This window comes from Herpailurus yagouaroundi, unplaced genomic scaffold (assembly GCF_014898765.1).
Source record: "Herpailurus yagouaroundi ecotype Mexico unplaced genomic scaffold, PumYag 140, whole genome shotgun sequence".
NCBI classification, from domain to species: domain Eukaryota; kingdom Metazoa; phylum Chordata; class Mammalia; order Carnivora; family Felidae; genus Herpailurus; species Herpailurus yagouaroundi.
In genome coordinates this window covers 68644793-68668330 of record NW_024412395.1, presented here as the reverse complement: position 1 = coordinate 68668330, position 23538 = coordinate 68644793, and the positions used below count along the sequence as shown (strand labels likewise).

The 23538-nt window shown below is 38.7% G+C and overlaps 1 protein-coding gene across 3 annotated transcripts in view; it reads right to left on the bottom strand.

Annotated features, from left to right (window-relative positions):
- Positions 1-23538, bottom strand: part of COL3A1 (collagen type III alpha 1 chain) — a 49139-nt gene that overhangs the window by 6000 nt on the left and 19601 nt on the right. Inside the window, exons 14-51 of one of the 3 annotated variants that reach the window (XM_040475620.1) lie at positions 23443-23487; positions 22819-22872; positions 22324-22422; positions 21736-21780; positions 21483-21581; positions 21229-21282; positions 21032-21139; positions 20764-20817; positions 20064-20162; positions 19698-19751; positions 19441-19539; positions 19015-19068; positions 18853-18906; positions 18468-18521; positions 17636-17689; positions 17263-17307; positions 16555-16653; positions 16360-16467; positions 16047-16100; positions 14032-14085; positions 13894-13947; positions 13145-13198; positions 12460-12567; positions 11970-12023; positions 11690-11743; positions 11353-11514; positions 11131-11238; positions 10103-10210; positions 8898-8951; positions 8695-8802; positions 8207-8260; positions 7709-7816; positions 7356-7409; positions 7152-7259; positions 5992-6289; positions 5442-5629; positions 4708-4950; positions 2861-3955 (exon numbers count right to left, since the gene is read on the bottom strand). In XM_040475620.1, coding sequence (XP_040331554.1) covers positions 3809-3955; positions 4708-4950; positions 5442-5629; positions 5992-6289; positions 7152-7259; positions 7356-7409; positions 7709-7816; positions 8207-8260; positions 8695-8802; positions 8898-8951; positions 10103-10210; positions 11131-11238; positions 11353-11514; positions 11690-11743; positions 11970-12023; positions 12460-12567; positions 13145-13198; positions 13894-13947; positions 14032-14085; positions 16047-16100; positions 16360-16467; positions 16555-16653; positions 17263-17307; positions 17636-17689; positions 18468-18521; positions 18853-18906; positions 19015-19068; positions 19441-19539; positions 19698-19751; positions 20064-20162; positions 20764-20817; positions 21032-21139; positions 21229-21282; positions 21483-21581; positions 21736-21780; positions 22324-22422; positions 22819-22872; positions 23443-23487 — 3450 coding nt within the window. In that variant the 3' untranslated portion in view covers positions 2861-3808. Of the gene's footprint in view, positions 1-2860; positions 3956-4707; positions 4951-5441; positions 5630-5991; positions 6290-7151; positions 7260-7355; positions 7410-7708; positions 7817-8206; positions 8261-8694; positions 8803-8897; positions 8952-10102; positions 10211-11130; positions 11239-11352; positions 11515-11689; positions 11744-11969; positions 12024-12459; positions 12568-13144; positions 13199-13893; positions 13948-14031; positions 14086-16046; positions 16101-16359; positions 16468-16554; positions 16654-17262; positions 17308-17635; positions 17690-18467; positions 18522-18852; positions 18907-19014; positions 19069-19440; positions 19540-19697; positions 19752-20063; positions 20163-20763; positions 20818-21031; positions 21140-21228; positions 21283-21482; positions 21582-21735; positions 21781-22323; positions 22423-22818; positions 22873-23442; positions 23488-23538 lie in introns of those variants that run through there. The other 2 variants (XM_040475621.1, XM_040475622.1) reach the window with 2 other exon arrangements.

Sequence of the window (23538 nt, the reverse complement as noted above, 5' to 3'; positions counted from 1 at the left end):
TTCTACCTGGGCTGCACTGGAACTTTTTGTCATTATTGTTTAGAAAAAACTAAGCCCAGCTCTCACAGTCAGCTCATTTAATAGGGCCCAAATAGTAGGCCCTTTATCAATTACTTATCACCAAAGATATTATATTTCACAGTTAGGCCTTTTTTTTTTTTTTAACCATTCTAACCCTATTGTCTCTTAACAGCTTTCAACAGTTATTCTCACTTTGTTTCTGGTGATCTGGTGAGATCTAGAGATGCTCTTTGGCCTTTGCTCACTCCTGTCATCTCCACTGAAGCAAGGAGTTTATTTCAGCTAGTCTGTTTTCCACTTCCATCTCCAGACTAAAGACACACTTATGGGGAGGTTTTCAAAAGCACTGGCAATACTTCACTATGTATCTCTCGAGATCTTGGTGGTCCATCCTGAGACTACAGTTAGAAGGTATATCTTGTCTCACATAGGATAAGCCATTCCAACATTTCTATCTTAAGTTCTTTAATTCTCCATCTGGTAGGAATTTTGCGATGTCTCGAATCATTTTGTTCATTTAATTTGGGCTGCCTTAGAGGCCTGGTTCAGTCAACCAACCATGTTAATAATTATAACCTAGAATTTTCTGTTAACTTTCACATATTGGTACATTTTGTCGAATCTGAATTGCACAATTCTTCTTTGTCTAGTACCTCAGAACCCACTTCCACACATATTGTCCAGATTTTAGAACAAATTGTTTAATTAAAATTTTTCCTTCTTTTTATGTGTAAGCCTCCTCCTGAGATTGACTTTTTAGTTGTTATAATTGCTCCTCAATGCATTCTGGGATCTGGCTTTATTTATAAATCTGTAGACAATAAGCGGTGGTGGGAGTGAAGTATGAGAAGAATTGTTCTCTTCTAGACATCTTTTCATCTCAAGAAAGGCAAAAATATTACCAGGCAGAAAAGAAAGGGTCCTATTTTACATGGTTAGAGTAATTTAATATGAAACAGGAATATTTGAAGAGAGTTCTTTCAAAAATCCCATGAGGATTTTTGGGTCCTATTATTTCCCACTTATGTATCAGTCAAACAAGGAATTTGAAAATCCATTTAGATTTATGTTGAAGTTTGCTGATCTGCAAAATTAAGGTTTATATTTGCTTTTTGGTAATCTCAAACCTGTGCAAATAGATGAGTTTTAAAATGTGTTTTTTCACATTTATATACTTATTTCAGCACAGTCAGACAAAGGCCAAAACTTTCCTCCTGCACCTTGAGCCAAGAAGTTAGGGGTTTGAACTTGTCATTCTCTTCCTGTGCATCACCAATAAAGCAGACACACCCACTTGCAGGACTGCAATTTCTCATGAAATTTAAATGTCCTGCTGTGTAGCAGATGTCATTCATCCTCTTCAGCCTTAGCTTCAAAGTGCAAATTATTCCTGGTGATGACAGATGTGAGTCTTATCTCCCTAGGCTGCCAAGTTCTCATCTCTGCATTCACATTGGATTTTCCTATATTTACCCCCAACCAGCTCAAACATTTGATCCCAGAGTTTTTCCATTTTCCTGAATTTCTGTTCACCACCATCACTGCTGTTATCAATTGCTGACCTAGTCGGGGTTCTTTGTTACAAACAACCTAAATCAACTTGGTTGTTTTAAGTAGAAATGTAATTTATAGATTTTGTCCAAAGTTCAAGGAAATTCAGAGAAAGCTATAGAAGCCAGGCTCATAAATAAACAGAAATGAAGAGAATGCTGACATTCAGTGCTGTATTCAAAATCATACCCCAAAAGCAGCCTGGTGAAACCATCATAGCACTGCACATTAGATGCTATTTTGGGCATAAGGCTGCAGATGGAATTAAGGTTGCTAATCAACTGACCCTGAGATGGGGAGATTATCAGAAATTGTCAAAGTTGCACCCAGTGTAATTACAAGAATCCTTATAAATAAAAGAGGGAGGAGAGTCAATGCCAGAGTGATGCAATGTGAAGACTTAGCCAAATATTTCTGGCTTCGAAGATGCCTAAATTTAAAACTCCACATCATTTAATTTTAATGCATAATGCAAACTCAGCTTTCTCTCTGTCTCTCTCTCTCGGTCTCTGTCTCTTTGTCACACACACACACACACACACACACACAAATATATATATATATATATATATATATATATGCACTATTCGTGGGTTCGAGCCTCATATTTGGCTCTGCATTGACAGTGAAGAACCTGCTTGGGATTCTGTCTCCCTCTTTCTCTGTCCCTCCCCTACTCTCTCTCAAAATGAATAAACATTAAAAAATTTTTTTTAAATAAATAAATCATATAGACTAAGCAAACTTCAAACTATAAAGTCAAATGTGCAAGACTATACTTATGGTAACTAAAAGAATAAGAATTTGGTGGTAGAAAAGGACCTGACTCAAGAGGGCAATGAGGCAGTGTGCAGTAAAAATGTGGTAGAGAAGCCTCAACCTCCAATTATTCTTAATATTAACGTCTGTTTTGCCAGACCCTGCTTTCTTCCGCTCAATTACCAGCATCTTCCTTCTTGATTACTCCCACTTTGGGGACCGTCGAATTTACAATGTTATTATTTCCAAGGATGACTCAAATAGAACATCCTCAGTTTTCAATATGCCCCAGGAGTTTCACTGATGTAAAAATCTGATGTAAAAATCTGCGAGATTCCCCACTGAGCATTATCTCTCTTCTGAACAGAGATTATTATCTCATATTCCTGAGCTCGTTACATTATTAAGCTAGAGAGTTAGAATTCAATATGCCTTTTTTCAAGTATGCTTAAAGAATTCAATATGCTCCAGAGTTCATGAGTGTACACATGCATTTCTTGTAGCTATGAAAAGTGACAAAAACCAGGAGTGTTTTATTATGATATTTTATTATGGGTGTCTGTAAGAAAAAAAGATCAACAACCACATACAAGTTTACAAAGTTAAGTTTCAACACATTCTCTGTGTTACTGTGACAACAGCAGCCTCATTTGTTTCTTGTTGTTGACTTTTACAGGATCAAGAGAGAGACACGCCAATAAATCTTTTTGACAGGAGACATGTACAGATGGTGTGCATTTATGTTTTGAAGGCAAGGCAACAACTCTGACCTAGAGTTTTTAAAGTGAAAGTACATTAGCACCATAATATGTGTCTTCAAAGCCTTCCCAAATATCAGTAATCTTGATCGTTTCAGCAATGACAAGAAAAGAGAAAAGCACCTTTAAAAGCAGTTGGTATCCAAGATTCAAATGTGGATTTTAAAATATTTCCTTAAATTCTTATGCTATACTTTTTTCTTATGCTATCACTTTTTTGGGAAGTGAATGAATGAAATTCATAAGTTTTATATAATTTTTCTCGTCTTCCGGGACTTCTAGAATTCATCTGTATTTCTGACCAGGTTGAGGTAGTTGAAACAGGGAGGTCTTTCCTAATTTCATGTTTGACTATTTCAGAAAGAAAAGTTATCTTTTAATGGTAAGCCTAGTCATTGCTCTGCAAATGGGCTAGGATTCAAAGAATGTAACACAGTGTTATTTTAAGAGTGTTGAAGTTTATTTATTATAGCACCATTGAGACATTTTGAAATTGGAATTGGTAAAAAAATAGAACAAAAAGCATTTGAACTGTATTTGGTGTAACAGCAAAAAAAAAAAAAAAAGTATCCTTTTTTGCCAAATTATACTTTTTCCAAAACTTTTGGAAATAAATAACTGGAATCGAGTTGGTCACTTGTACTGGTTGACAAGGTTAGAACGAGAGGAACACATATGGGGTGTGAATTTTTTTGCTGGGGTTTCAGATAGAGTTTGGTTTATAAAAAGCAAACGGGGCCAATGTCCACACCAAATTCTTGATCAGGACCACCAACATCATAGGGTGCAATATCTACAATAGGTAATCTCACGGCCTTGCGTGTTCGATATTCGAAGACTGTTTTGCCCCATTCCCCAGTGTGTTTCTGTAAAAAAGAGCAAAACAATGTAAGTGATTATGACATTATAATTACTCAGACACTTCCTCTGACTGACCAAGTTAAAAAAAAATAGTTTGCTCTAAGGGAATTGCTAACTTGCCATGTTATCTTCCATGCATATGAGACCTGTTCCATTTTAAAGCTATAATCATATGAGATAATAAACCATATTGTTCATCAAAAGCCTTATAGAACTTCAAAGAAAACCCAGCAGAGAGATCGCTACAGGCCAGTGCATTCTCAGGAGGCCTGGTTCTGTCTGGTCACAGCTACCAAGTAGATGACAGGTTTACTAGAAGTGGATAGGTCTCTCATAATGGAATTTGTAATTCTAGAAGTGTTTTCTCCCTTTGGTCATAAATGGTAAAAACAAAGAATAGATTTAAAGTTAACCTTGAAAATTGAGAAGAAAGCAGAGATTTTAGATTTGAGTCCATATGAGGGCTATTATGCAGAATGTATAGTAAGCATCCAGATTATCTGATAAAGTTTATATTATGGATTTAAATTTCAATTGCTTTCATTTCAACTGATTTCACCTGGAGGTTGGGAAGATATATTTTTTTGTGTAGTATTGAACATTCCCTGCAACGAATCAGTAGATTCTATGTGACTTGCACCAAATGCTATCTTTTGTTCACCCTCATTATTTTCCTTTCTGCTTTTCAAAATAGCATGATTAAACTAAAAATGCTGAGATCATTGTGACCCTTGCTTATAAAAATGTTATTACTTACAGTGCAACCATCCTCCAGAACTGTGTATGTGAATTTGCTATTCCCTTCAGCCTTGAATTCACCTTCATTTGAACCCATCAGCCTCAGGGCTTTCTTTACATTCCCACTGGCCTGATCCATGTATGCAATGCTATTCTTGCAGTGATACGTGATGTTTTGGGAGGCCCGGCTGGAGAGAAGTCGGAGGAATGCCAGCTGGACATCGAGGACATCTTCAGGAAGGTCAGGATTGCCATAGCTAAACTGTGGAAGGTAACAAACAAAACTGCTTGAATATCTTAGTTGCAACCGTATTTCCTAAGGGATTCATGCAGTATAATATGGTCATTATAATGTAGGTTATTTGTATATTTTATGAATGAATATTTTATATACAAATATGTTTTATTGCATGTATAACATATAACGCTAGAGTAAAAAAAGGTGTTAAGAATTGAAAGAAAGGGGGTTGCATACAAGAATAAGGAATGTACTCCTGAAATCATTGTTGCACTATATGCTAATTTGGATGTAACTTTAAAAAAATAAAATTAAAATTTAAAAAAGCATAATTCAGTCTAACCTAACTTTGGGAGAGAAGTTATAAAAGTTATAAAATTAGTCACCTGAATACATAAAATCATTTGGGCTCTTCTATTTATTAACTAACTTAGCTTTGTGATAAACAAGTAGATGGAACCAGAAAAGTCAGGTAAGTAGGAATGATTTAGTTAAAAAAAAATATCCTTTATTACCTGAAAACCACCATCCATGGTTTCTCCAAACCAAACATGTTTCTTCTCAGCACCAGAATCTATCCACCAGTTCTTACGTGGAACATTCACAGGACTGGCATTTATGCATGTTTCCCCAGTTTCCATATTACAGAATACTTTAATAGCATCCAACTTGCAGCCTTGGTTAGGATCAATCCAATATTCTCCTGAATAGTCACACACACACACACACACACACACACACACAAAAGAATGGGAATTGGTTATAAAATCCAGTAATGAAGTTTGGGCCAGAATGATTTTGTTTGTTTACCTGGTAAGGCATGCAAAATGTTACTTGCTAATGTATTTGTATTTTGAAGGCATTTATGTTACAGCCAAAGTACACCTTCAGTGTCTATTTTCTTAAAATATCAAGCAGTTTCAATTCAACTAACATTCTTTAAGTACTGTTTTGGCTATAAAATTTTTTCTATTTTCAGTGAAAGTTTTCTTTTCCCCCAATTCTAATATAAGCAGCTTTCTCTGGAGCCCTGTTGCCATGAATACAAAAGACTCCCCAACATACCACTCTGGAGTTCAGGATGGCAGAACTTCAGGTCTCGGCAGTTCCGAGCCGGGTGTTTACGGGACCCATCAGGACTAATGAGGCTCTCTATCTGTCCATTGACTGATTTGAGTGAGGTCATAATCTCCTCGGTGTTGATTTTGAAATCCATTGGTTCATCTCCATAATATGGGGCAAATCCGCCAGCTTTTTCACCTCCAATACCAGCGAAGGCAACACCCCCACCAGCACCACAGCATGGACCAGGGGCACCAGGAGGTCCAGGAGGACCCGGTTGTCCTGGGTGACCTGGGGAGCCCTAGGACGGGTAAGAACAGGCATCATCGAGGTGTACTTGGTCTTTGCTGAATGAACATGTTGTTAGGCCAATAAAATGCATTAAAAACAGTCATGTTACGTCATCAAAATTATTTTAAGAAAGATATTTTTGAATTGTTTTATAATCAAATGATAACCGAATTATAATACATTCAATTTGTTACCATGAAATTTGTTGTGCTCCCCTGTATACGAATCAGTGGAGTTAGAGCACAAATTTTACTCTATCATGTTTCCTTCTGAATAAATGATGTAAACAACTCTAATTCTGACATGACAGAGGACTTATGACCAGAAACCTAGATTCTGCCCCCGGATTTGTCATTAACTTTGTGTCTTTGGGCTGATGACTTATTTGTGTTTCAATTACCACATGTGTTAACTCAGGGGGATAAGGGTTTCATTCCACTTATGCCAAAGATGTAGGATAGGAAGGCAGTAGGAATGACGGTACCAGTAGCAAAACAGGAATCATGGCAGCTGTTTGAGAAGTGAGATGTACCACACGCTTGCAAATTATTATGATAATCGTGATTGTGAGATCTCTAGTGTGAAATCAACAGTGGCAGAGTTCATTTGGTTACTTGGGCTTTTGCCTTTATTCTGATACAACTGCTCTCTGATCAAACTGCAAAAAGGTTTTTTCTCTTGTGGCTATCGTGTGCTGGAGAAAGTCTTAATGCAGTAGAGAATGTCTTAAAGCCATTGCTCATTTTCTAAATTAAACTGGATGCTTACATTGTGTTTAACTCACTCTCTCAGTTTTAAAGTCTTGCAAAGTGTTTCTGAAACTATGAAGATTGCAGCACATTAAATGCACATATTTGTAAGAGATGTCTTACCTCAGATCCTCTTTCACCTCTGTTACCTCGAGGCCCCGGGGGTCCAATGGGACCTGGATGTCCACTTGTTCCATCTTTGCCAGGGGGCCCACTGGGTCCAACAGGTCCCTAAAAAATGTCATGATATCACAGTGCTAGAATATCTTTCTCCAGTGCTAACATTTTAAAAACACTGATTTTCCAATATCATTCTGTGGCACTTACTCTGGGGCCTGCGGGTCCTGGACTACCAACTGCACCTTGGTGACCAGCAGGACCCTGCAAGGAAGAGAAGGGTGGATATAAATGAAGACTTCTGAAAGATTTATGAAACTGGACACTCAAGATCAAATCAAGAAACATGGGGATCATGGTGGAATATGATTTTCTCTTTCCTTAATCTTCCCACTGTCTCATGCCAACTACTATTTCAGATAAGCCCTTGAACCCTTTCTCACCTCTCTGTTAGCATCTTCTCTTAAAGATGGGCATTTTTCTACTTTTGGTCTCTACCATTTGCCTATCTCATCAGTTAACACACACCGAAGGGGATTTTCTAACAAAATGGATGCACTTACTGGAGCACCTGGGGCTCCTGGATTACCAGGGAATCCTCGATGTCCTTTGATGCCATTAGAACCACGTTCACCTGTTTCACCTTTGTCACCACGTGGGCCTTGGGGACCCTTTACAAACACATTTCAAATTAAGGTCATAAACACACACACATATTAGTAAAACAAAACAGAATTTATAGCAATTAAGTCTATTTGATGACATTCTATTAGCTACAGATCCCATCGACACTGCATACATGCAACAATAAAGATTGTTCTTGTAACTTTCATTTCTGGATGGATAATGGCATGAAACTCCAGTGTCTGATATATAAGTCCTTGGCCCCAAGAAACTTTTAGATCCTGAACTGCTTTCTGTATCATGAAAGGAAACTTAAAATTCTGTCCCATAGTGGCATGTTTTGTCATCTCCTTTTCTGAACAGGCTGGAAAATAGAACACTTCTTATACCGTGGAATGAGTTAAAAAAAAAAAAAAAAACAAAAAACAACAACTCACAGGAGCACCTCGGGAGCCAGCAGGACCTGGAGCCCCAGAAGGACCAGCAGGGCCCTGAAATAAAACCAAACACACAGGGAATTGTTTATTAATTGATATAGGTTTGTTTCCTTTAAAAGTGAATAGTTTCACAGTGATGGAAGAATAGTATGCACACTAGCATTGAAAGTTAGTGCCATTTTCTCCTTCAAAGAGCTTTCCCTATGTATATCTTTACCAAGGGCTCCAAACAGGAAATCCAAGAAAAGCTTGTTAATTCAGCCTTGCATTCACCCAGTGAATATACAATTGGTCTGATTAAAGCTGCTTTGAATTTACTAATGAATTCCTCATTGACTACTGCCAGAAACTTATCAGACACCTTTATTACCACAGTTACCTAAGGAACAACTAGGATAAAAACTAAAATGAATGATAGTAGGTCGTTTGGTTGGCAGATCTGGAGGAAAGGAGGTAAGCAAAGAAAGAGAGTGCTCATTAGAACTCACGGTTTCTCCTCTGTCACCATTCTTTCCAGCCGGACCGACGGGGCCAGGTGGGCCTGGATGACCAGGAGCACCAGGAGGACCAGGAGAGCCGTTTTCTCCACGGTCACCCTGAGGACAAATTCACAGACCCCAAATAAATATGATCAGTAGTTATTGCTTTAAGTACATGAACTTGGATTACCTGGGTTATGGGTTTATTATACCTTGCCACCAGGAGCTCCATCTCGGCCTGGCAGACCATCTGATCCTGGGTTTCCCTGATTTAAAAAAAAAACAAAAAAAGGAGAAAAGAAATCAAACTCTTTGGAACCATTCAAATACTATCCAAGCCATGTATTCTCAATGGTAGCAACAGCATCCAAAGAGCATAAAAACTAGTTCCCAGCAGGGTGCTTGGATGGCTCAGTCGGTTAAGTGGTCCACTTCGACTCAGGTCATGATCTCAAGGTCCATGAGTTCATCCCCACACTGAGCTCTGTGCTTACAGCTCAGAGCCTGGACCCTGCTTCGGATTCTGTGTCTCCCTCTCTCTCTGCCATTCCCCGCTCACCCTCTTTCTCTCTCTGTCTCTCAAGACTGAATAAACAGTAAAAAAAATTTTGTTTTAAACCTGGTTCTTGCTTAGGACTGAAAAATCTTAGATATTCCAATGGCTATGACGCTTCAAAGGGTCACAATGTGTAAATAGATAAGCAGTATACCTATGTCACTAAAATTTCACAGATGAGAAGGGGAGAAGTGATTAAGGAAAAAAATGTCTAAAAGGGATCCCTAGGAAAGAGATAATAGAGAAAGCTTCAGAAGCTGATGTACCTGTGTGGCTCAGTCGGTTAAATATCTGACTTTTGATTGTAGCTCAGGTCATGATCCCATGGTTTGTGAGTTCAAGCCCTGCATCAGGCTCTGCGCTGACAAGTGCAGAGCTTGTTTGGGATTCTCTCTCTCACTTTCTCTCTCTGTCCCTCCTCACCCACATTCTCTCTCTCTCTCTCTCTTTCTCTCAAAATAAATAAATTGTTTTTAAAAAGCTTGAGAAATAGTAATTTAAGCTGATAATGGAAATCTACAATTTAAGAAGAACCTTAATCACGGATAACACGCAGCACGTTTTCACACAGGAGGGATGCTGTAAATTGGGGTCTCCCCATCCTCAACTTGTTTCTTTATTTGGCTAGCATTCATATGCTTCTACATTAATGATCATTCATCAGGTAAATATTAATGAACATGAGCATTTAAGATTATTCTAAATTGTAATAGAAAGGTTATATTGTTGTTAAGGAAAGGAGAACTCTGGAATTTGGCAATATTTACACTCTTAGACATTAAGGCACAATTCGACCCTTGCTTAAATAGATTGCCAAATACTATCTGGATAATTGGATATTTACTAAGAGTTAGCACTTACATCCCTTCCAGGTTCACCAGCTGCACCAGCCAGACCAGGAAGACCCTGGGGTCCAGGAGCACCACGTTCTCCATTGTGCCCAGGAGATCCTGGTTTCCCACTTTCACCCTGTGCACAAAGAAATCAAAGACATTTTGTTTTCTTATTTTATCTTAAGCAATCAATCAATATAATGTTATGAGATGTCCTTATTTTTCAAGGAAAAACTTTGTTTTATTAAAATTCTATTGATTTTTTTCCTAAAACTATCCCCACCATTGAGGAAAAGCCGTGGGGAAGCAAGTTTCCTGCATTTTCCACATTGTCCAGTGACTCTGGATACCAAACAGCTAAGTAATTACATGGTTATATTATTCAGAATACATCCCAATATGAGATGTATAAATAGACATAACCATTGTAAGAAAAAAATGATTAACCATCATGAAATTATAGGTTTATAACAACCATTAGAATTAGGTTATTTTGGACATTTGCTCTATCTAAAGAATATACATTTATCAGATATGTTCTTATAAATTGAATCCGCTTAAATGTTATATCTGAACTTCATTACAATATTATATGACATTTTACTTAAAGAGGTACTCAAAGTGTCAAAATGTGAGCCCTAATAATACTGAATTATATTACCCCATTTTTAAATGGGTATTTAAGATGCTAAGCACTAGGAGTGCAAAATAAATTGAGTTGATGGAAAAATGGTATTAATTAAAGGCTTTCATAGATCTATAAACTATTTCCTTCTTCAAAACTGACAGTCAGCAAACGAAAGAATGCTCACAAATCTGATAGAAGTATTTAAGGTGGCAAGATATTTTCTGTGATATCAACTTATTTGTGTTTACGTTCAAGGCTGCCCTATGATGTGTGTTGTTTTTGTGTTCTGCAGCCTTTTAATAATATGAAAAGATCAAGAATTTGCTTCTGTGAGAGGAAAATTTGCTCATTACATACTTATTATGGTTAAGCAATCTCCAAAGGCTACCAAAGGAAACCAGAGTCGCGTGAGAGATGGCCACACTCACCTTGACACCCTGCGGGCCTGGGTTTCCCCTGGGACCTGGTATGCCTGGTGGTCCTGCAAGACCCCTCGCTCCCGTAATCCCTGCAATGCCAAGTGGGCCTGGAGCTCCCTGTTGAGCAAATAATAAAGCCTTAGTTCTTTGTGTGACTATGTTTTCCTCTACTGAATTCGTCATTACAAAGAAAACAGTATTTTCAATCAAGAAAGCAACGAAACCACTCACCGGGGGGCCCTGGGCGCCAGGAGATCCCTTCTCACCAGGCTGGCCAGCATCACCTTTGGGTCCAGACACTCCAGGGCTTCCAGGAGCACCACTGCTACCAGGTGGACCCGGGGGCCCATCCTTGCCTGGAGTACCGCTGGGGCCTGGGGGGCCTGGGTTCCCCTACAAAGAAAATTTTGAAACTTGAGTATTTTCTAATGAAAAAGTGGATTTGTCTTCCCTCTCACATTTTATATGGGACTGAATACAGAAAAGTCACAAAGGGTAGGTTTCTCATTCTGGGCATATATGAATGTTCTTCATGGAATAAAGAAAACATATTTTAAAAAATACTTACATTATTACCAGGAGGACCAGGAGGACCACGACCACCGGGGAAACCAGCAGCACCCTGGGAAATGAGAATATGTTTGTGAATTTCAGAAGTTAAGGAGAATGACTAACAAACTGCTAAAAACAAATATCAAGTGTGAGAAACGTGCTAGGTTCTGCATTATAGTTTTTACACCCTCTACAAGGATCTAGTGCTTTCAATGCAGTTTTTATACAGATTGATATTAATTCTTGCTTTTCAATAAGAGTTTAGAGAATGCCAGTTTAAGAGAATCAATACTTACGGGACCACCAGGACTGCCACGTTCACCTTTGACACCCTGGGGACCAGGGGGACCCTATATGGAATAGAGGTAGACACGGTTGATCAGAATAGCACCAAAATCAAAATTTCGCAGAAGCATTAGGTCTTTGAAAAACACTAACTCTACTTATAATGATAATCATTTTGCAGCGTGAACCCGTATCAAATCATTGCGTGGTACACCTTAAACTGGCACATTGCTATTTGTCAATTATATCTAAATAAAACTGTGGAAAAAAGCTACAGCAGACCTACAAATGAACAAACAAACGCAAATCAACAAGACAGTAACCACGAGGTGGTTAAAGCAACTTGATTGAGGCTGTTGGAGCCAAGCTTCAAACTCCGAATTATATTCCAAGGAAGACTATAAGCTTGTCACCATGAGAATCTCCTTCGGTACGAAGTATTAGACTATCCAGGAACCTGAGGGTTTTCTATTCAAAAGCTCACTGAAGGAGAATACTCACAGCGGGCCCAGAACCTCCGGGGGGCCCTGCGACTCCAGGGGGGCCTCCTTCACCTTTCTCACCAGGAGCACCTCTTTCTCCTTTAGCACCGGGCTCACCATTCTGTCCCTGCATTCAGAAATGACAAGCACTTGTGAGCTGACACCCTTCACAATACACTTGGCCTATCATACTCTTTCTTCAGAAAATAGAATTGGAAGAGATGGTGAAATAGAATTGGAAGAGAAGGTTTTTTGAAGACATGGCAAAACAAAGCCGATCAAAATACTTCCATGATAAAAGTATCAAGAAAATGTTAAGATGTATGTTATTTGTCCTAAGGGAGAGAAAGTCTTTCCAAGGATTATGCTTTATAAATAAGCACCCCTAAATTCATTTGAGAAAGATAAGGTTTAGAGCGAATTTTAATTAATATCATTTTATAATAGAATAACTTTAAAAATTTTCAGAGTGTTTTAAAATCTAGGGTATCTTGGGAGCCTCCTTGATGAGGCATAAAGGCAGGGAAGGTATTTTTATCTCCATCTTTTAAAGAGTATGAATGAAGTAAAAAACAAAAAGCGGTGGGCAAAATAACGCTATAGGGAAGGACCAGCTGAGGCTTGACTAGAATCCAGATTCAAACGTGTGTTTTCCAGCAAGAGAGTGATTCTGGGCTGTGTGACTCATATGTGTTCATACTTACAGGAGCACCAGGGAAGCCAGCAGGTCCTGGAGGCCCATGTTCACCTCTCTCACCCTGAAGTGAAAAATATTCTCATTGGTCACAGTGAAGACATCTTTCCAAAGGGACAATGCTATATCACCCTCTGTATCATCTTATCTTTTCTTCAAGCAGGAAGTATGCCAAGCTAGCTGACATGGTTTAACTTGTGAAGACTTTTCCATTTCTCAACAACATTAGGAGTGGACAACACCAAAACCTTGGATTCTTTCTGCCTCTGATTGTTTTACTATTTGCAAGAAAAATAATTTGAGAATTTTGAAGTGTAATCACAGAACTTCTAAACAATGGAAGTATTTAAAAATGTAGTAAAAGAGTTAATTGATAAATCGATTAATTAATTAAAACCATTTAGTATATACCTGTCCTGAGTTGCAAACTCTGAAGGTAGAGAATTTTAGATCTAGAAGGTGCCTCAGGCAACAATCCTGTAGGCTTGAGAAATACTTATTTACAAATGTATATTACTTGTGAGTTTTTTATATTTTTTCCAGGATTATTTCGGAGAGAAAGTGTGATTTAAAACTGTCTCTTGTGAATTTTAGATTTAAGGACTTTGGCCTTCCTTGGCATGTCGTATGATTCCTAAGCAAACGGTATCCCGCCGTTGAGATTCAGGGGCCCGGGCAGAATTGCCAAAGAAGCAAGCCCACATAGCTGCCTGCCCGTGTGGGGTTAACAAGCACACTGAAGATGTCTTTAACACTTACGGGGCCACCACGAGGACCAGCTATACCCGGAAGTCCAGGGGCACCACCTTCACCCTGAAAACAAGAGGGAAAAAATATTGCCTTGCATCCAAAAAGCCAAGGATATTTTCTTTTTGTTTATAGGATATTAAGTGTTACCTTATCTCCAGGCTGGCCAGCTGGGCCAGGAGGACCAATGGGACCAGTAGGACCCTGGAGAAAATAGAAATACATTTTTAATTTTAAAGATAAAAAGCATCCTTTTTCCTGTTAATCAAACAGAGAGAATATAGACATAACATTCATCTACTGAACCAGATAGTAGGACTTTTTTTATGACTCCAATGATATGCTTCACTTGGAGTGTAAATACTGCAGACCTTAATAAATATAAGATTCTCTGGAGATGCCTCTAAAAGACTGTAAGATTCAGTGACCATTTATTGATTCATTTTTCTTTCCACTGCAGAAGATAAATGATGTGCTGTAAGATCTTACAGTAATCTCTTTTTAAAATTAAGGTACATTGCCTTATACAACTGCTTGATAATCCAAAATGTTTAATTTAACTACTCAGAGTATAAATACACATATTAAAGTTTTGAGATTGACATTTTCAAATATTGAAGTTTTACTCATGTTACATAAATGAGACACTAGTTTTTTCTTAATTGGATGATGGTTTACCCAAGTCTATTAAAAGTGAAATTTTTATGAACTTCTTTAAGGCAACTGTAGTAAATGTAACATCTAAGTAATGACTTAATTATCGTGCTTATTTGCTGCAGTCTTCTACAATGTGTTTGCTAATGTGAATATAATTGATGGTAACTTTTTTTCATTTTGTTTGTTTTTAACCCCTATTTTGAAATAGTTATAGGGGCGCCTGGGTGGCGCAGTCGGTTAAGCGTCCGACTTCAGCCAGGTCACGATCTCGCGGTCTGTGAGTTCGAGCTCCGCGTCAGGCTCTGGGCTGATGGCTCAGAGCCTGGAGGCTGTTTCCGATTCTGTGCCTCCCTCTCTCTCTGCCCCTCCCCTGTTCATGCTCTGTCTCTCTCTGTCCCAAAAATAAATAAACGTTGGAAAAAAAAAAAAAGAAATAGTTATAGATTCCTGGGAGGTTGCAAAAGAATTTACAGGAAAATCCTGTGCACCTCTCTCCCAGCATCCCTCAATGTTAACATCTTACACAATCATCATACAGTATCAAAACCAAGAAACTGATGTTGGTATGATCTATAGAGCTTATTCAGGTTTCAGCAGTTTTTTTTTTTTTAATGTTTTATTTATTTGTGTGTGAGAGAGAGACAGATCATGAGCGAGGGAGGGGCAGAGAGAGAGCGGGACACAGAATCTGAAGCAGGCTCCAGGCTCTGAGCTGTCAGCACAGAGCCTGATGCAGGGCTCGAACCCACAAGTGGTGAGATCATGACCTGAGCTGAAGTCGGACGCTCAACCGGCTGAGCCACCCAGGCGCCCCCAGGTTTCAGCAGTTTTATATGCACTCACTTGTGAGGGTGGGTGTGCCTAAGCTCTACACAACTTTATGAAGTGCAGCCTTATACGACTACCACCATAATCAAGATACTCAAACGTACCATCGCTGCAAAACTCCCTCACATCACCTCTTTTAGTCACACCCATCTTCCTCTCCCCTATTCTTAACTGCTGGCAATCACTAATTATGTTATTTCATAAGTGTTACATGGATGGAATCACACAGCGTGTATCCATTTGAGGTTGACTTTTTTCACTCACCATGGTGTCCTTGAGGTCTATATAAGTTGTTGCATGGATGACTAGTTCATTCCTTTTTATTGCTAAGTGGTAGTCCATGGTATGACTATACCACAGAATTATAATTTTCATAAAATCATAAGCAGTATTGATTATCTTGGATTTTAGTGAGTCACTATGACTTTAGTTTGTAAGTAACCTTTATCACAATTTTGAGATTTTTCTATTCTCAGGTCGCTATTGAACTATCAGCTAATGATAGATATAAAACGGGAATTTTAACAGTCAAGTCATTTGGGCCTTCCTAATGGCCAGAAAATGGCAAAACATGGTATAAGTTATCATGATGAGTTCTTAGAGCAAATATAGGTTGAGGAGAGGAACTATTCCTTGTCACATACGGGTAAATCTTATTTTTCCCCAGTGTGAATACTCACCCTTGGACCATCTTTCCCTGGAGCACCATCAGTACCTGAACTGCCTGGTTCACCCTGTCAAATAAAAGTCAATGTCATCCCATTAGAAGCATCCTCAATGAAAATCTGTCAAGAAGAAGAGCAACCCTTAAGGTCTGCTGTGATGTATAGTAGGTGTTCTGATTAATAGTCGCCCTGGCAATACATCTCAATTTTCATTTACTATTAAAACGGTAACATTCGTTTTGAAAAGAGGTTACTTTACAACAATGTTTCTTTCCTTCAAACTATGAAGTCTGTTTCATGACATAATTTACAGCAGATATGTCGGTACCTTGTCACCCTTGGGACCAGGGCCTCCAGGACCTCCTCTTTCTCCAGGCATCCCTTGCAGACCAGGAGTCCCAGCAGCGCCAGGTGGCCCAGGGGGACCAGCAGGCCCCTGAAATTAAGGGACAAATAGTAAACCAGAAGAAGGAGATAGAGTGTATTTTGTGAAATCTAGGTAAAATGAACGATGTAGAGTTACCTTTCCTCCTTCGGGACCAGGGGGGCCAGCTCCACCTCTCGGTCCAGCGGGCCCCAAGGCTCCAGGGGGCCCACGTTCACCGGGGGCACCGGAATCACCCTGTGGGAGGAAAATGGAATAGCTCTGTTAGAAAGCCCAATGCTAAAAACCAAGCCAAACCACCCTGAATTGTATTATTCTGATGCACACCGCTCGCTTCTTACTTATTTTACTTACTTATTTTACTTACATATTTTTGAACAATATGGAAATTTTTATAGTTACAAAAAGACATTTGATCAACTGAATGAGAAATGGAAACCAAAAAAGAGTCTGTGTCAACGAGGTAACTTTGATTCCTGATCTGATGAGCTTGCTCTGAAAATGTTCTTATTATTTTATTCACAAGGGCGAATATTTAATAAAGTTTTTCTACCAAAACAGTTTTCCTCTGCAGAATCAATGCACTGGAAAGATTTTTCTTTTGCAACTTCAGGCCCTTAGTTGCTTCTGTAGCATTTATTCATGTCAGAAAATTTGATTTTCCAGATGAAGCAAATCTAATATACTAGAAATGTCTTGAGTTACCCAGAATGTATTCACCAAATATTTGCAATGTTGTGCTTCTAAAAAAAAAAAGACCATTTCGCTTGATATACTAAAAATGAATCACTAATCAATTGCTCTATAACAGGCTGACGAAATTAGAAAGTAAATAGAGATATTTACCTTGCCTCCTGGAGTTCCAGGTGAACCAGCTTCACCCTTTGGACCCTAGAAGATTGGCATTATATGATTAGGCCTATATCAGAATGCATGTTACACGAATGTAAGTAAAGTACGCATTTGATTTGGTTGCATTTTGTACAATTTGTTAAATCTTGAGCTATGTAGTCTTTCTTTTATTTTATGGTAAAATTGAAACTTTCCATGTGATAGCTATGATTAAGTAATTTTTGTTTGTTTTGTTAATGAATATTTAAAAGCTTAATGTTAAAACTCAGAAACTGTGGCATGAGAAAATGCAAAAATTAATAACTGATAAATGATTATGATTTATTCTTTTGGTTTCTGAGTTTTGAGAAAAAGGCATGCAACTTACTGGTTCTCCAGGTTTTCCATTTTCTCCTGGAGGTCCACTGGTTCCTGGTAAGCCCTACAAGGGATCATATTTGTATTGTGTAATCACTTCAAACACTGCTTACAGAAAAGCTTCTCATATGTATCCTTCTGCAAGGTATTCAAAATGGTTTTAGCCATCTTTTTAAGGCTAGGATATTTGTGGCTCTCAAAATTCAATGGCAGAGATGTGACAATCATATCTTCCAAACTTATGTTTATCTCTCTCTAATTTTTCCCTGCATATAAAAATGAATTAATGAGTATGGTGAAATGGATTTAGCTATGTGAACTTAAATTATATAAAATTAAGTATAAGCATAAAGAATTATGCATACTTAGGGGCACCTGGGTGGCTCAGTCGGTTAAGCATCTGACTTTGGCTCAGGTCATGATCTCGTGGTTTGTGAGTTTGAGCCCTGCGTCAGGCTCTGTGCTGACAGCTCAGAGCCTGGAGCCTGCTTCAGATTCTGTGTCTCCCTCTCTCTCTGCCCCTCTCCCGTCACACTCTGTCTCTCTCTCTCTCTATCAAAAATAAATAAACATTAAAAAATATTTAAAAAAAGAATTATGCATTCTTAATTAAAAAAAATTAATTCTGGAATAGACATGGAAGTTTTGCCTGTCTATTAACATTGGCTGTCATTTTATTTCAAGGTGGAAAACAGACCCACACATCTTCAGATGTATTACAATCTAGTAGTGTCACAAAAAAATAACTCAATTAGCTCAACAAAGATGTAGCTCTCAAGGGAAAGTACTGAATTGTCTGGTTAAAGCAGGAGCCAAGTGATATTTAAATAACAAGTTCTTACTTGTAATCCTTGTGGACCAGGGGGTCCTACATCTCCTTTGTCACCAGCTGGCCCCTAATGTAGAAAGATATAATGAGAAGTTCTATTACAAAATACCCTTTCATATTTAGCGGACACAGTTTTCCTTTCAACAGGCTCATTACTTAATTTAAAACTTAATGGAGGGAAGCAGGCCAGAGTCTGCTCTGTGGAACTGATGCAAAGGAGACATGTAATCTAATCTTTACTTCTAGTCCCTCAGCATTCAGCTAGCTAAGTAACCAAACTTCATAACTGCTCTGGTGAACTAGAGTGATGTAGTTAGTGTCAAAGATTATACAATTCCCGTGGTCTTTTTCCCGCCCCACTCCCACTCACTTCCTTCACCTTCTGCGAGTGAACTTACGGTAGGTCCTGGGGGGCCCTGAGGTCCAGTTTCACCATTTTTCCCAGCAGGACCCTAAAAAATCAAGCAGTTAGGGAAGAGGTCACAGAGATAATAGAACTCATAGGTTGGAGATGAATGCATCGATAGAAAGTTGGAAAAAAGTTAATGAAAGCTACATACCTGAGGGCCAGGACCTCCAGGACCACCTCGTTCTCCATTTTTGCCTGGTGCACCCTAAAGAAGTGGCCAGGTGTTAATAATTCTCAAAAAGAAATCATTCATTTCTTGTTCCCTTTTATTTTTGATCTGCCTCTTCCACACACACATACATACATCCATAACCAAAAATAACTTTCCAGAACTTGATTTCCATAAATTTGCCACTCTTCCCCCAGAACCCCCTCCCCCCAAAAGAAAGAAAGAAAGAAAGAAAGAAAGAAAGAAAGAAAACCCCACAAAGCTCCCTGTCTCACATGGTATTTTGATTTTCATATATTCTTCTGTGCTTTGAAGTGAAGATCACATTTTGGCCATCTCCACACTCCCATATGGAAAGTAAAAGCCTTCTGTCAAATATTTATTGAAGAAATAAAGGAAGGAACTCACATCATTTCCTTTAGGACCAGGGAAACCCATGACGCCAGGCTGACCTCGGGGACCAGATGGGCCTGGAGGACCTGGTCGGCCACTTTCTCCTTGACTTCCCTAATGAGAAAAAAATTACATTAATAGAGGTTTGATAAAGATCTCATCAAAATATACAATACACATATAAAGGCTATACAATATACATCAAGGCTAGGCCAAACTGTGCATTCCATTATTCACTGGGCTTATAAAACGAGATGTCAAAATGTACATACGGGAGGTCCTGGTTTCCCATCACTGCCTGGTCCTCCTGGGCTTCCAGGCATGCCCTAAATTGAAGAAGTCAGTCAGTCAGGTGATTTAAAAAGGATAATTAAAAATATATATATAACCATCTGTAAAATTCTGAGATTTCATGTGCAGCCTTTTATTCGCACACATTTTTCTGCCTATAAAGTGTCTCAGTCAAGTGTTCTATTTTCCGTTTTTCTTCCATCAATTCTAACCTTAAGTTATCTTAAGAGTATTTTGCTTTGTTTTGAGGCTATAAAAGTACAGTTTGCTTTGATTTGCCTTTAATCCTTTCTTTGCCTTTCTTCTTACTAAATGGCTGTGTCAATCAAATGAGTGTTTCTCTGTACCCTTATTCCTGGACCTCCAGGGACACCATCTCGGCCAGGTTCTCCAGGAGCTCCTCTGGGCCCTGCAGGGCCTGGACCACCACGCTCCCCAGCGGGGCCCTAAGAGGTGAGATAAATCAGCAAATATGTAAAAGAACTTTTATTGACCTGGACATTGACCATATTTAGGTGTTATAACTAGAACACTTCCTTTTGTCTCTTAAAGAGAGTTGGTATGCTGCTTACATGCCCTGTATAAAATCACTGTTATCTATTAGCTTGGATGATCATAGTGGGAATATTTGGAGGCAACTTTGATGCACATCACATGCCAGCAATATTCAGTGGGCATAGCGACATATTTCTGTGCATATAAAGTCAAATATCTTTGATGTTGTAAAGTCATATTTGTATAGCACTTTAGGGTTTTCAAAGAACTTTCAGGCATTTTAATTTCTCTTATTCTTGCAATCATACTGAAATAAATGATTCTCAGATAACCTCAAGAATTCTCATAGAAGTTAAGTGATTTGCTTTAGTTACAAAGCTAGGAGAACGGCTGAGCCGGGCTGCAATCATTGTTTATATTGGGAATTTTTATTATTTTTAAAGTCTAATATATTTCTTTCAGATATTTAGGTTTCAGTTAATGAGGAACTGTACGGAAGAATATAACTATTTGTAGTAGCAGCACTTACAAAATAGAAAATAAATTATCTACCTTTTCTCCTGGAAGGCCGTTCGCTCCAGCAGGTCCTCGGAACCCAGGAGCACCCTGGAAATAGTGACAGGCAAATGTTTCAGCCCAAAGCATTAAAAATTTTTCACAGTTTTTGAGTAGCAATATCTTCCCATATTACACAATGCTTCAAAACCAGTATTTGAGATAGAGTACTCGAGAAAAATCACGGTTGTCTCACCATGAAGGTGAAATTCTATGTGGATGATAGTGATGTTGTTCTCCTTTTAGATGTTCCTGGGAAACATACCCTTTCTCCTGCAGCTCCCGGAAGTCCATTTGCACCAGGTTCTCCAGGCGAACCATCTTTGCCGTCTTCACCTTTAGGCCCTGGGATACCTGGAGAACCAGCTTCACCCTATGAGGGGATATCACCAAAGGGATAATTTGGTTGCTCAATTTTCATCCGAAGTAAGAAATAACCAGTTCCGTTGGGGAAATACTTACACGTTCACCACGTGGCCCTGGCTCTCCTTTGGCACCGTTTTTACCAGGTTCACCCTAGTGAAACAAAATCTTGGTGTAAAAACAGGGAGAGTAGACTAACCAAGTCAGCAGCAGCAACGGCTGATCCAATTATAAAACCGGGGTGAAACCAACATAAATTCAGCTGAACAAGTACAAAAAGTCTGCTGTTTGTATTTTTGTTGGGGGAGTTAAACCACACCTGTCAGGCAATGAAGGAAAAATAGGCAACTTACTGCAGCACCTCGCTGTCCAGGAGCACCATTGGTTCCAGATGGTCCAGGAGGACCCCGGGCTCCTATCAGTCCAGGAGCTCCAGGGATGCCAGCAGGACCCTAAAAATAGCCGAGGGACACTAACATTAGTCGAACTTGAACTTCCTTTTCTGAATAGCTAACTTAAACATTGCAAATGTCTTCTCATGCAAAATGCAAGGGAGGCCAATAATGTGTGCGGATGAAATGAGAGTGAGGGGTGAGGGCACCTTACCATTTCGCCTTTACCACCAGGACTACCATTGGTCCCAGGAGGGCCCTAGAGGGGAAAAATAGCATATTAAAAATAATGCAAATAGTGAATATACATTTGTAAAGTAAATATATTGGTGGGTGTTGTGCTTTATAGAGACTTGGTGATTCCTCGTGATTCCTCCAACTACAGCACAACACGTAAAATGTAGGCAAAAGAATTATCATAATCTGAATAAATTAAAGATCATATGTATATGGTCTAAATTATTAAATCATATATAGAATGGTTTTTAATACTGTTTCTTCTCTGAAGTTCTGTAATTGGTGATTAGTTGGGGCACATTCTTTGAAGTATCTGATAACTCGACATCCTCAACTTCACTTAGTCGTATAAACAGATAATTCATAAATTCTAGAAGAGCTTAAGCCTCAAAAGACATGATTTTTTAGCACTAATCCAATCAGTATTTATCACAGTAAAGTCATTTCAGAGGACCAAGCAACATTTTTTTCTCAAAAAAATATTTTAATTGATAGCAACATTAAAACATATGGTTCCATGAAATGAGTGTAGCAACTCTTCACAATGGCTGTATTTGTTACTTACAGGAGGACCTGGAGCACCAGCGTGTCCCTGAGGTCCTGGTTCTCCTCTTTGTCCAGGGGAGCCACTTGAACCAGGAGATCCTGCAGGTCCAACTTCACCCTAGGGGATAAACCCCGAGTAGTCATTTTCTCTTGCCATTTCTAATCACTAAGCTAGTTCAAACCCATCTCCCAAAGGCTGGGGTAGCAGGACAATACACTTTATCACAAGCAAAGAGTCCTGAATCACAAAGGCGGAGAAAAATGGTAACTATGTGTGTGACTATGTTATCTGCTTTCTAGAAAGAGGCTGGGGAAAGAGAAATATCAGAATAGTTGAATGCCAGGGATAACCCTTTTTGGAATAAACACATAAGGCTTTAAAAAGCTGAATCGGTAAAAATATATCTACTTGATGGGTAACAAAGAAAATATTATTTTCAAGAAGCAATCCAATGATTTTCTGTTGTCCTCTCCAAGATCGATTTTATATTCTATTATAGAAATACATGTTTACCTTAGCACCAGGGGAACCAGGGAATCCTGCAGTTCCAGGGGGACCAGGGGGGCCCTGAAAAAAATTAAATACAATTTCAAGAGCTCTTGAGTAAACAAAATCTAACACTATCCCAACTAGTAAGTAATAAGTTAGCACATACACAGTACAGAAGACAATTATGCAGACAAAATAGTATTTGTCACTCTTGGATGAATATGATGTGGAGAAACAAGGTGGTAAACTAGAGAGTAAAATCTTTCTGCCACAAATTCTGTGACTTTGTGCAATTTTCTTAGCCCAGGGCTCTCGTCCTAATGTTTATAAAATAGAGGTAACATTATTATCTGTTTTGCAGGGCCCTTTTAATTGTCATGTCCAGTACTGGCTATTAACTGACTGTGTATGCACTATACAGATGTTAGTAATTGGCCAAGTATAATAGAAAGTATCAGAATTCTATTTATGGGTTCAGTCTCTTTACATTGTGTCTAGATTTTGTTTATGGAGTTAGTGTCAGTTTGAGTGAAATGTTTATAAACAGCGTTGAGCTTTGAGTCTACAGTTCATATTATTCCAACATTCCATACCATGTAATCTGTCATTACCCTGAGGCAACTCAGGGTTAGATCAAAAGTTACTTACTGGTTGTCCATCACTTCCGCGAGCACCATCATTACCTCGAGCCCCCTAAAAAGAGAAGTTTGTCTCAAATATCTTCTTAATTCTGAAAAGCTAGTC